Raw genomic sequence first — 13,507 nt, forward strand, 5'->3', positions numbered from 1 at the left:
TTCTTTTTAAAATTATAGCCATCCTAGTGAGTGTATAGTGGTATCTAATGGTTTTGATTTGCATTTCAGTGGCATCCAGATGACTTAAGGATGTTGAGCTTCTCTTCATGAGCTTGTTGGCCATTTGTATTTCTTCTTTGGAGAAATGTCTATTCAGATCCTTTGACCATTTTTAAATTGATTTGTCTTTTTGTTGTTAAGTTGTAAAGTTCTTTATGCATTCTGCATGATAGACCCTTATCAGGTAATATGATTTGCAAATATTCTCTCCCATTCTGCACAGTGCCTTTTCACTTTCTTGATAGTGTCCTTTAATGCAGAAAAGTTTTAAAGTTTGATGATGTCTAATTTATGTCTTTTTCCTTTTGTTTCTTGTGCTTTTGGTGCCATTTCTAGGAATCCATGCCCAAATCCAAGGTCATGAAGATTCACTCCTGTGTTTTCTTCTAAGAGTGTTATAGTTTTAGCTCTTATATTTAGATTGTTAATCCATTTTCAGTTAATTTTTTGTATATGGTGTGAGGTAGGGGTTCAACTTCACCGTTTTGATATCCAGTTGTTCCAGCACCATGGTACAGCTCCCTGGGGAAGGTGACTTACAGCCGTCTCCTTCACAGGGTCCGGAGGGCCCCTGCCTATGGCTGCAAACTGCCTATGGTGAAATGGTGAGGGTGCCCTGGCTCTGAGACACGACCCGCCCCCACCCCCCACCCCCCACCCCGCCTCAACCTCCTTGGGCTCTGTGGTGACAAGGCAGTATGGCCCTCATGGAGGCAGGCCCAAAGGATGGCCGGTTCCCTCTGCCTTTCCCAGTCACATATGGTGAGGTCTTCCTTGACCCTCCCTCTCCACTTCGAGTCTCCCACCCCAGAGTGTGTGTGGGGCCACTGTCCCCACACACACTCTGCCCCAGCTGTCCTCCTGCTACCCTGCCCTTCCCCTTGAAAAGTGAGTGGGAGGTGCTGCAGATCTTTGCAGGGGAAGCTCTTGAGGAGTCGCTGACTGCTGGTTAATGATGTCTGTTTCTCGTCCGTTTCAGCTGTGTTGGAGTGGAAGAGGAGGAGGCCCCAGACATCGACATATACCACTGCCCAAACTGTGAGAAAACCCATGGGAAGTCCACCCGTAAGTATAGCACCATGCTGTTGCTCCTTGTATCTGACTGTGGGGGCAGGGTCTCTGCTTGGCCTTGACCCCAGCCCCAACTGGATCCCACCTTGCTGGCGTGAACTGCCCTGTGTAGTTGCAGCCAGGGGACTCTGGTATCTAGGAACCACCTCCTGCCTCATTTATTGCCATGATGGCCTTGCTGGGCCCACTGTGGCCCCTCCTGATCATCTCCTGCCTGCACATGCAGCTGGGGCTCCTCACGGCCTTTACAAAGAGCCCACCAGCCTTCGAAGGCCAGGGCAGGGGTTGCAAAGTCCAGCATTTGCAGTGACCAGGCAACCTGAGATGGGTACATATGCTGGGAGATGTCCAAGGGGCCATCCATACCAGCCCTGCCCAGCTCTGCCCAGCTCTGCCCAGCTGGCCATCTCTCTGCAGGGGTCCAGGAATGTGCATTGTTGGGGATTTGCTCTCCTTCTCTTCTCTAGCACCCCCTGCATGGAATCTTAGGTGATCACCTTTTCTCTCTCTCTCATTTTTTTTCCACCAATGAAATACATTTTATTTCCTGTCAGTTCTACATTATTAATAAGTAAGAGTACAGGGGGGAAAAATAATAGTTTTTTTTTTTAACTGAAGTATACGGCCAAGGAATTTTGTATTTTTGAAATGCAAAAGAATTCCCTTTCTCAAACTGCTATTTGTGCATCACAAAGACTTTATCCTCCTCCCCTTCCATCTGGCCCTTTGGGGGTGTGGGAGGCCCAGTGGGGGCTCCCCAAGGCACAGGCTTATCCGGGGTGGCCCACATCATGGCTGGGAGGCAAGTTCTAAGGCCAGGTCTATGTGGGGGAAGTGCCATGATCTTCTGGGGCTGCTCCCCTGTAGCCCTTGTGGAGTGAGTCCTGTGGGTCCAGTGGGCATAGAGGGAGGACACCAGCACAGGGTGGAAGCCCACCTCCAGCACCCCTGTTCTGTGAGTCGAGGCCAGCCAAGGGAGCCCAGCCCAGCCCCTTGGGAAGCTGGGTGAAGTGGGGTCTCACCTCTCCTTGACTTTTCTTGGGCCTCTCTTTGTGCCTGGCCTGTGCCCCATCATCACTACACGACCATGGGAGCTGTATTCATTTTGGCTCTTGTGCCCTACCCTCCAGCACATGTGGGCATGAGGTAAATGCATGAGAAGATGAAGAAGAGAAGGCCTGGTGGCTTCTGAACTTCCTAGGCATGAAGATTCTCAAGTTCCTAACTTACCCTCATACCCCTAGAAGTTGGCAGCACTGATGCTCACAATACATCTCCCCTAAATTACCCGATCCTTCTGGTAACTGCTTTACAGCAGATACAGGAAGATGACTATCACCCCGTGGCTTAACCTGCATTTCTGGCACCTCATGAACCTCCAGGAAAGCTCAGGGCCTAGGAGAGACAAACAGGGTGTGGACCCAGGTCCTGCATCTCGTGGCCCTGGGTGTGGCGTAGGGGGCTGATCAGGGCTGGGGCCGGGAGACACCCCACTGCCATATAGAGCTGAGTGCCTGGGTAGGTGCTACTCTGGGAGGTGTTCGGGGGGGTGGGCAGGGCCACCTCTGTGAGCTCTGTTCTAGATCAGCAGACAGTGTGGGACTACAGCCTGGCAGGACCTGGCAGCCCCTCCTTGGCTGTGTGTGTGTATGTATGTCTTGCATGTGTGCACGCGTGTGTGCGTGCATATGTGATTTATAAATTCTGTGAACCAGACTTCTTGTTGTTATTGAGGCCCGTGTGCCCATCGGGGCGAAGGCACTGGTTTTAGCATCTTCCGCCAGTGTGCACTTCTAGATTGCCCATCACCCTTTATTTTACATGTGTGTGCCCTGACCAGAGCCTGTCTGTGGCACACTGGTTGGTTTTTTCTGCTTGGATTCCAGTCACACCTTCCACAGTAAGGCCCCTCGATGACCTTGTGCCCCCTGGGGGCCACCTAAGCCCATGAGCCTGCCTCCTTTCCTTGCCCTGGCCTGGGTGAGGTTTGTGATGGGCACAGTGAGGTGGGGATGGCAGGGAGAGGACCAGAACAGGATAGAGTTGGGGAATGGAGCACCAGGACGGGATGGAGGCGGGGTTCCCAGAGTGAGCTGGGCCTGAGGCCACATCCCTCTAGCTTTGCATGTCTTTACCGGATCTCAAGGTTCTCTCCCCATGCTGTTGCCACGTGTCCCTTGGACTGATTTTGGTCTGTGACCCTCAGGCCCACAGGTTTACGCAATTCACAGATTTAGAGTGAGACCCAGGGGTCCCTGTGGGAACTCGGCAAGGTATCCTTACTGACACGAAGGCTCACGGGAAGCAGGCGACATGGCCCTTAAAGTGGTTCTGAATCCTGGTGTTGCCTCCTGTTAGCTCTGTGACTGCTTACGAGGTTACTTACTAATTTCTTACTGTCCTCCTCCCTGTGGCGGGTGTAGCTGTCACATCTGCCTGGTGGGGTGAACCACGCTTAGGACGGTGGGCCGGGCTCTGGTGCTGAATGCCTTAGGGACACCTCTTGCTCCCATAACCCAGGGGGCCCACTGAGACCCACCAGCTTCCCGCTGTCTCCTGGGCACCTTATCAGAGGGTGCCTTGGGCCACCATAGGCAGGAGAAGGCTCAGCCTCTGGGCGTAGGAGGGTCATGGGACCTGGGGAGGGAGGGAGCCCACCAGCCAGGGCTGCAGAGGGGTTCAAGGGTAGCCGCATGGAGCTCAGACCCTGCCTCACAGCTTCATCTTTGGCTGTTGTCCCAGCATACCTGCTCCAGCCACAGTATCAGGCGTATTCCAGCCTCTCCACGAGGTTCTTGGAGCTGCCCAGTCCCGAGTGAGGGCCTGGGAAGCCCGGGTGGCCCAGGACTGCCACTGGCCCCTGGTCAGCATGCACTTCTCAGGCCCAGCTCCTGGCAGGCAGTGGAGATGCTGCTTCTTTGTCCTGCTGCCCACTGCTCCCCTGCATGTCTGCTGTCGCTGGGCTGCATGCCCCCTCCAAGACTTGGTTTCCCCACATGGCCTTCTGACACAGGGCACTCCACGCTCACGAGGAGCCTGGGAAACCAGGACTAGCATTAATGATGAAACACAGAGATACCTAGTGACTTGCCTAGGGTCACATGACTACAAGACAGCTGGATCCCTTTGGATCTCCTGTCTGTGCCTGTGCTGCTACCAGAAGTTCCAGCTCCAGACCTGCCTTCGTGGAATCTTGACAGATTTCCATAGTGTCCACTCACACCTTGGTCTTGGAGACCAAGCATGCTGTAAATATCTAACCTGTTGTAGGAGACAGTCTCAAGGAGCTATGACTTGATGAGACGGGGAAGGGGTGGCAGTTTGGAACAGAGGTCAGCTCAGCCACCATCCACCTAGCGCCTTCCCCTTGCTTTAGGCAGGTCCTACTCAGGGCCAGTTGTCAGCTCCCTTCATCCCCACAACCACTGGGATGCAGGAGGACTGCAGCCCCCACCCTGTCCCCATCTGTGAAGGACAGGCACCCTGAGGGCCCCGCCAGCTCTCCCTCACCTCCAGTCTCATCTCAGCCTGTTTCAAACCCTTCCAGGCAGCCCCCAGGGATGGTCTCCATGCCGGGCCCGTCTTCACTCACCGAGTTATCTGCGGCTGCCCTGAATGGGGGCAAGGGTATCAAGGAAATAGCTTCCTTCCCTCTGGGGGCTCAAAGTCCAGTCCAGGGGCAAATGTTAGTGTGTATGCGTGCGCGCGTTTGTGCTTGCCTGTGTGTGTGTGTATGTGTGTGCTAGTGTGCATGTGCCTGTCCCAGTCCAGTAGGGGCATGTGTGCTTGTGTGTGGGTGCGCATGCATGTGTATGTGTGTGCACGTGTGTGTTACAGCCCAGTAGGGACAGGTGTGCATGCTCACGTGTAAAAAGTCCAAGGTGGGCGTGTCCAGTGCCCTTGGAGCATGTGTGACAATAGGACAGCCTGAGGGGGTGGGGAGGGCAGAGGGCACAGCAGGTGGCGCTGGCCTGCCCTGCCTGTGGGTTGTGGCCTGTCATGGCAGCAAAGGTTCCAGCAGGGAAGGACAGGGTTGGTGCTGTTTGAGGGCAAATCTGAGGGGAGGCCAGGCGGGAGGGGTCCTGAATAGCGAGCCTTAGTGGGACCTTCTCAGGAGGTGCCTCTGACGAGTTCTCAGCAGACTGAGTGCTGAGTGACATGGGGTCCCAGGAAGGCCCCAGCTTTCGGGTGCCATCGTCTGAGCTGGCAGGTCGGGAGGTGAGGTGGGGGCTGTGACTTAAGGATGTGGAGGGTGGGGGCTCCTGACCATGTGACAACTTGGGGTCCTGAGAGGCAGGGGAGGCTGGGTGGGCCAGGGCCAGGGAACCCCAAGTTCTTTGCCTCTGAGGGGTCTGAGTCTTGCGGCATTCATGGTGGCTGCCCTCCCGGCCGGGTCCCTGGAGGCACGGGGAGGGGGCTGTGGGTGATGACCTGCCTCTTGTTCCCCCGCAGTGAAAAAGAAGCGAACCTGGCACAAACATGGCCCGGGGCAGACTCCCGAAGTGAAGCCCGTGCAGAATGGCAGCCAGCTCTTCATCAAGGAGTTGCGGAGTCGGACCTTTCCCAGGTGAGCAGGTGGCAGCCTTTTCCTCTCCAGCCTGCCTGCTCCCTCCGAGGTCTGGATACGCACCCCACCACTAGGGCTCCAGGGCCATGGGTTTCCCTCTGGGGGAGCAGCACAGTCCCCGAAACTCCAGGTGCTCCCGGCATGCGGGCTGATTTCTCCCTTCTCAGCACCTCCGAGGACAGGTTATGGGGACCCTCTTCACAGCCCGGGAGGGAAGGGACCTATCTCCCCCGCCTGGTATGGCCCTTCCCATGGAACCTTCCTGAGAGAGAGGCTACCGTCCCCATTTTATGGACCAGGAGTGGGGGCTGGTGTCCAGCCTGAGACCATCCTCTGGAGGTGGCAGGTCCTGGTGTCAAATGGCTGTGGGCTTTCCTCTGTGTCCATGGCCTGGTGGGGTGTCCCTAGGTCTTCTTAGAGCACACCCTCTCCCTGCGCAGCCTTGTCCTATATGAGGACCGAGGGCAGAGAGCAGGATCAGGGCCACAGGAAATGGTTTCTGGTGAGGGGGCCACCGTGACTGCATGGACGTGAGGTTGTACAGACAGCTGCTCTGAAACACCCTTGTCCCTTCACAGCTGGAAGACAGTTTCTCTTTGTCTGACAAAGTCTTTACAAAGTCTTTACCTCTTCTTCACTTTTGAAGGATAATTTGATGGACACAGAATTCTAAGTTGGTGGGTTTTTTCTTTTAACACTTTAAATGTCTCATCCCATGCTCGACTTGAGTGCATGGTTTCTGGGGAGAAGTTCAGTGTAACTCTTAGCCTTGCTCCTCAGTGGATAAGGTATTTTTCCTCTCTGGCTTCTTTTTTATTTTCTTTTTTTCCACCTTCATTGAGATATAATTCATACACCATACAATCCATCCATTTAAAGGGTACAGTTCAGTGTATTCACAGCTCTGCACCACCACCAGTCAGTTTTAGAATGTTTCCATCACCTCAAAAAGAAACCTGTAGCTTTATCATCCTCATTCCTCCCCACTTCTCCCCAAAGTCCTATCACTAATCTGCTTTCTGTCACTGTAGATTTGCCTATTCTGAACATTTCATCAAAATGAAATCATATAATATGTGGCCTTTGTGACTGGCTTATTTCACTTAGCTTAATGTCTTCAGGGTTCATCCAGGGTGTAGCAAGTGTCAGTGCTTCATTCCTTTTTTATGGCCGAATAATATTCCATTGTATGGATAGACCACATTTTGTTTATCCATTCATCAGCTGATGGACATTTGGGTTATTTCTGATTTTTGGCTACTGTGAAGAATTCTACTATAAATGTTCTTGTAAAATATTTTGTTTGGACGTATATTTTCATTTTTTTTAGGAGTAACTCAATATTTAATTGTTTGAGGAACTGCCAGACTGTTTTCTAAAGTGGTTGTATCACTTTCCATTCCCACCAGCAGCATCTGAGGGTTTCAATTCACCAGAACTTGTAATTATCTGACATTTTTTTTTTTGGCTGCGTTGGGTCTTAGTTGTGGCACGCGGGATCTTTGTTGAGGCATGCACAATCTTTGTTGAGGCATGCAGGATCTTTGTTGAGGCATGTAGGATCTTTCATTGAGAAGCACAGGCTTCTCTCTAGTTGTGGCATGTGGGCTTCTCTCTAGCGGGCTTTTCTCTAGTTGTGGCATGTGGGTTTTCTCTCTTTTGTTGAGGCGTGCGAGCTCAGTAGTTGTGGTGAGCCAGCTTAGTTGCCCCGTGGCATGTGGTATCTTAGTTCTCCGACCAGGGATCAAACCCCGCGTCCCCTGAGTTGGAAGGCGGATTCTTTACCAGTGGACCACCAGGGAAGTCCCTTATCTGACTTTTTGATTCTACCTATCCTTGTAGGTGTGAAGTGGTCTCTCACTGTGGTTTTAATTTGCATTTCCCTGATGACTAGTGATGTTGAGCATCTTTTCATGTTCTTGTTGGCCATTTGTCGTTTGCCCATTAAAAGTTTTTTTTTGTCTTTTTATTATTGAATTGTAAGAGTTCTTTATGTATTTTAGATACAAGTCCCTTACCAGATATATGATGTGCAAATACTTTCTCCACTTTTGTGGGTTGTCTTTTCACTTTCTTGGTGTCTTTTGAAGCACAAAAGTTTTTAATTTTGATTAAGTCTAATTTATTTATTTTTTCTGTTGCTGCTTGTGCTTTTGTTTTAGACAAAAACAAAAAGAAACCATTGCCAAATTCAAGGTCATGAAGATTTATGCCTATGTTTTCTTCTAAAAGTTTTATAGTTTTAGCTCTTATATTTATGTCTTTAACTCATTTTGAGTTAATTTTTGTATATGGTGTGAGGTAAAGGTCCAACTTCATTCCTTTGCATGTGGATATCCAGTTCTCCCATGCATCATTTATTGAAATGCCTATTCTTTCACCATTGAATTATCTTGGTACCCTTGATGAAAAACAATTGACCATAGATGTTTGGGTTTATTTCTGGACCCTCAATTCTGTTCCATTGATCCATATGTCTCATATTATGCCAGTACCACACAATCTTGATTACTGTAGCTTTGTAGTGAAGTTTGAATTTGGGAAGTGCCCTCCAACTTTCTTCTTTTTTTTTTTTTCGCTGTACGCGGGCCTCTCACTGCTGTGGCCTCTCCCGTTGCGGAGCACAGGCTCCGGACACACAGGCTCCGCGGCCATGGCTCGCGGGCCCAGCCGCTCCGCGGCATGTGGGATCTTCCGGGATCGGGGCACGAACCCGTGTCCCCTGCATCGGCAGGCGGACTCTCAACCACTGCGCCACCAGGGAAGCCCCCAACTTTCTTCTTTTTAAAGACTGTTTTGGTTGTCTGGGTGCCTTGTATTTCATTCAGCATTCCAAGTTCAGCATGTCAGTTTCTGCAAAGTAGTCAGCTGGTATTTTGACAGGGATTGTGTGGAATCTGTAGATCAGTTTTCCATTATTTCTTGAATCCCATTCCTTCCTTCTAGATTTGGTTTCCTCCTTGTTGAATTTTACCCGTTAGTAGTTCTTTAAGAAAAGGCCTATAAAAATATTCTCTGTGTCTGAAAATATTTTTATTTTGACTTTATTCTTGCATGATTCTAATTTTCTAAAATGGATCTAAAACTCTAGAGTAAAAGTTATTCTCCTTGAACTTTTTGGAGATACTATTCTGTTGTCTTTTGACATTTATTGTTACTGATATCAGTCTAGCCGCTGGAGTTTCTGTTTTGTTTCATTTTCATTTTTGGCAAATAATCTGGTTTTTTCTCTGAAAACTTTTGAGATTGTTTTCTCATTTTTAATATACTATAGGTATACTGCAGTGCCTCTAATGTGCATTTGTTTTTATTTATCCGGTTCAGGACTCAGTAAGTGCCTTTAAGTTGAGGTGTCATATTTTATCTCAATTCTGAAAAATGTCCTGTTTTCTCTTTTATAGCACTCTTCCCCATTCTGTCTTATTTTTCAGATCTTTTCATCAAATTCACTATTCTTTTTTTCAGCCAGCTACCATTTAATGTATCTACTGAGTTTTTTAAAATTTCAATCATCATGTTTTTCTTTTCTACAATTTCTGTTCCTTTTTAGTGTTGCCTGTTCTTTTCGTCCTTCTCTGTTCTTTGCCTTATCCTCTCATTATCCCTTTGGATGTGTTTAATGTACTTGTCTTAAAATCACCTTTTCAATTATCCTATTATCCTCAGTTCTTGGGATCTACTCTTCTGGGCAGATGAGGCTGCTGGCTCTCCCTCCTGGGGGTTCACCTCCTTCTGTGAGGCGTGATCTTCAGAGGGCATCATTCCCATGGCAGCCAGTCTGCCCTGGGCTCTGAGGTGCCGCTACAGGATGGTTTCGTGTTTGCCTCTTTTTTTTTTTTTTGCGGTACGCGGGCCTCTCACTGTTGTGGCCTCTCCCGTTGCGGAGCACAGGCTCTGGACACGCAGGCTCAGCGGCCATGGCTCACGGGCCCAGCCGCTCCACGGCACGTGGGATGTGGGATCTTCCCGGACCAGGGCACGAACCCGTGTCCCCTGCATCGGCAGGCGGACTCTCAACCACTGCGCCACCAGGGAAGCCCTCGTGTTTGCCTCTTGCTGGGTCCTCATGGGTTTCACAGTTCCAGACCCAATCCATGGGTGTGAATTTGGAACTCTCACTAGTGAGACAAGAGCTTGGGATTCCAGTTTATCAAGGGCGACCTTCTACTTCTGGCTGCCTTGTAGCTTCCACAGCTGACTCTGTGCTGTCCCAGTACTCCCAGAGCTTCTCACAGCAGTTGCCCACCACACTACTTCTTCTTCCTCACCCTCCACTCACTCCTTCTGATTTATCCCGAACACTCTGTCACCATGGCGTCAAACCCCAGGATCACTCTTCAGTCCTCACCTTAACTGACCCTTGTCAACACGTAGCAGTGGTGCAGCCCCCTCTCCTTGAGTCCTGTCCTCTGTAGAGACCATGCCACCATGCTCTGCTGGCTGTCCTCCCCTGCCCAGCCTCCTTCCCTGCTGACGACTCTCCCTGAGGGATTCTGGGAACTCTGCTCGATCCCCACCATCTGTTTCCCTGGCCTCATAGATTGTCCCTTGGCCAGCAGCTCCTCACCTTCTTTCTCCAGCCACTAGTCCTTCTGAGCTCCTGACCTGTCTGTCCAACTGGGGCATCCACTGGCCAATCCCAACAAGTGTGTTCCTACTCAGCTCTGGATCTGCCCCCACCCCCATTCCTGCCCCACCTCCAAGCCTCAGTCAGTGGCCCCGGTCCCTTGGTCACTCAGGCCAGTCCCTTGGCCATTCACCTTTGCCTCCCCTTGTTCTCCCACCCCCATCTGATCTCCTGAGTCCACCACCTCCCTCTTACTGTCACCTTCTGGTCCAGGCACCGCATGCTGAGCCTCCTGCTCCATGGTTGCCCTGCCCAACCCTGGTCCTGCTGCTGTCCACTGTACATCCGCACAGCAGCCAGATGAACCTCTGACTGTCACTGCCCTTCTCAAGTTGGCCAGTGGCTCCCCAGTGCTCTTGGCATGAGGTGGCCTGGCCCACCACCTCACCAACTTGGCTGCTTGCCCCCCACCCGCCCCCACCCCCCGCCGCCTGGGTCCTTCCTATTCCTCACGCTTGCCACATCCTCCTCCCTCCAAGGCCTTTGCTGGTACATTCCTTCTACTCGGAGCCCTGCCCCTCTCACTCCTGCTCCCCCAGGCTTCGACAGGCCCAGTCTGACACTGCTTCCTGATGTCTCCACCACAGCACTGCTCTCAGCTGTGGGTTAATGGCCTTGCATGCTCATCTGATGAAAGCCCCTCTCCAGCGGCACCACACAGGGGTCTTTCCAGCTGGGCCCCACACGTCTCTGGCACCCAGGGCAGCATCCAACACACAGGGAGGCAGGAGAGCTGCTGACCACAGCATCCCAGCCCAGCCCTGGGTCCTGTGTTTGGCTTGTCCAGGGGGTAGGTTCTCTCTGAAAAGGGGTTCATCTCCATCTGCTGTGTCCTTAGACCTACCCCCTTGCAGGGGTCTGATCTCTGAGCACCTGAGAGGAATATTGTCGAGTGGAGGGTGAGTGGAGAGCAAGGGCGGTGGGGAAGGGATCTCACTCACATCTCTCGAGGCTCCCTCTGCCATAGCAAGAGGGATGGGTGCGGTGTGTCCCCATTCTCTACTCACCACGGCCCTGGACGGGTGCCCAGACCTCCTGGAACTCAAGGTTCCTGTCTGTGACGAGTGTGTGGGACCCTGTCATGTCTACCTTGTGGCTGCCCTGTGACCACTGAGAGTGGCACCGTGGCAGGTCCTCCTTCTGGGGCATGGGCGGTGTGTGCCTGGAGCTCAGGCTCCATGTCTGCAGCCCTGAGGCCCTGTCCAGGCCTATCTTGGAGGCTGGGACCTGGACTCGATGTGACCCCCGACTTGTATTTCCCTGCAGCGCGGAAGACGTGGTGGCCCGCGTGACGGGCAACCAGCTCACGCTGGGCTACATGGAAGAGCATGGCTTCACCGAGCCCATCCTTGTCCCCAAGAAAGATGGGCTGGGCCTGGCGGTCCCAGCCCCCACCTTCTATGTCAGCGACGTCGAGAACTATGTGGGTAAGTGCCCTCTCCTGCAAGTGAGTTGTGGGCTCCCTGAGCCAGGAGTCCCTGTATATGCTGCCTAGGCCCTGACTGTGTCCCAGAGCCATGTGAGCCAGTGTGACTCAGGGTCTCCTTGTTCTGTTCTGGGTGCTTTTCTTAGGATGAGACCCCATTCCCCAGCAAATGATGTGGGACCCAGGCCCCTTCCTTTCTCAGTTACTCTGCCCGCAAAATGGGGGCTTCGTGGGGACCCCTGGATTCTGCCAGCTACAGTACTGTTGGGCGCTAATGATAGTCATGCCTGGGAGGGCCCCAGCTGTGTTGTCCACAGTTCCTGATGTTCGTGCCGTGTCCTCCTCAGCCTCTGCTGGGGCCAACCTGGGGGCTGGCCTCCCTTGTCTGCCCTGGACACGCCGTCCCATGGTCCCAGGACTGCCTCCTCTTCTGGATCCCTTTGGGTTCTAGCTGGTGCTATTGGCGCCCTGTCTTGTGTTCCCTGGCAGCTCCCAGTGCTGTGGACACTCTCGGTCAGGACACCTCTAGGTGGATGAAGTGCTTGTATGTGCTGGGACATCATCTGGCACAGAAGGGCTAGCACGTGCTTGCAGTGACCTTGGCAGGGCTGGTGGCCTCACAGCCCTGGCTCTGAGGCCCTCATGGTTGCTGGGGATTGGGGTGTTCACAGGGATGCCTGGGTGGCCAGTGAGGAGAGGGGAGAGGAAAGACCCTGAAAAGGCAAATGCCCAGGCCAGCTCTGGCCGCACACTGGACAGGAGAGGGCACAGGTGCTGAAACCCTCAGACAAGTTGTTCCATCACTGAGCTCTTGACCCTCTGCATCTGTAAGGCTTATGAATGGGGGGCAGGGGGCAGATGGGTGTGAGGACTAAATGAGATCATCTGTACAAGCCACACAGGAAGCCAGTGGCCTTCCAGAGAACAGGGGGGCGGGGTGGGAAACACCCCTTCTCTGGAGCCGAAGCCCACCAGGGGAGGCCCCAAGGCTGGCCAGCTTGTGGCAGGGAGGAAGGAGGGACTCATGTTTTCAGTCTGGGTATGACCACAGTCCAGGACTGTTTCCGCCATGTCGTAGCACCTGTAATAACAGATAATAACTAGTGAGTGTCCACCAGGTGCCAGGCATTTTTCTAAGCTGTTTCTGCATAGGAGCTAGTGTCCTGCTCACAACTCTGTCGTCCAGGCCCCAGGGTCAGCCAGCTGCAAAGGGCAGGGCCAGGTCTGCCGCAGTCCCTGCCTCCCTCCAACCCCCCAACCAGTTGTGCTTACAGGAGTGGGAAGCAGCTTACTGAATAGGGGAGGAGACGGTCCAGAGGTTTCTGTTGTAAATGTCTTTCTTTCACCTCTGAATTTTTTTATTATGCAACTTTTCACACACACACAAAATGAGAGAAATAAGCAGTGAACCCTCATGTACCCAGTACTGGTCACAAAACCCATCAGGTTTTGACTGTTTTCCTGTCTCCCCAACTCCCTCCTCCCCCAAGTATTTGAAGGCAAATCTCTGGTACATACATCATTTCACCCATGAAAACTCCAGCACACAGCACTAACAGACAGTTTTAAAAAAAATATAATCACAGTTCCATCTTGCACTTTACGACACTAACAATAATTCCTTAAAATCACCTAAGACCACCTAAATTCTCCCCAGTTGCCTCAAAAACACCTTTTTATATTTGGATGTTTGACTCTGACTCTAAACAAGACCACACACTACATTTGGGTTTGATGTCCCTTCAGTCTCTTCTGT

At 52.0% G+C, this 13,507-nt stretch overlaps 1 protein-coding gene across 3 annotated transcripts in view; it reads left to right on the plus strand.

Annotated features, from left to right (window-relative positions):
- The window catches only part of PHF2 (PHD finger protein 2), a 92,211-nt gene that overhangs the window by 47,813 nt on the left and 30,891 nt on the right, over positions 1-13,507 (plus strand). For all 3 annotated transcript variants that reach the window (XM_060102442.1, XM_060102443.1, XM_060102444.1), the window contains exons 2-4: positions 1,040-1,125; positions 5,584-5,698; positions 11,592-11,752. In XM_060102442.1, coding sequence (XP_059958425.1) covers positions 1,040-1,125; positions 5,584-5,698; positions 11,592-11,752 — 362 coding nt within the window. The remainder of the gene's footprint in view (positions 1-1,039; positions 1,126-5,583; positions 5,699-11,591; positions 11,753-13,507) is intronic.

The sequence above is a fragment of the Mesoplodon densirostris genome, chromosome 6 (genome assembly GCF_025265405.1).
Source record: "Mesoplodon densirostris isolate mMesDen1 chromosome 6, mMesDen1 primary haplotype, whole genome shotgun sequence".
Lineage (NCBI taxonomy): Eukaryota > Metazoa > Chordata > Mammalia > Artiodactyla > Ziphiidae > Mesoplodon > Mesoplodon densirostris.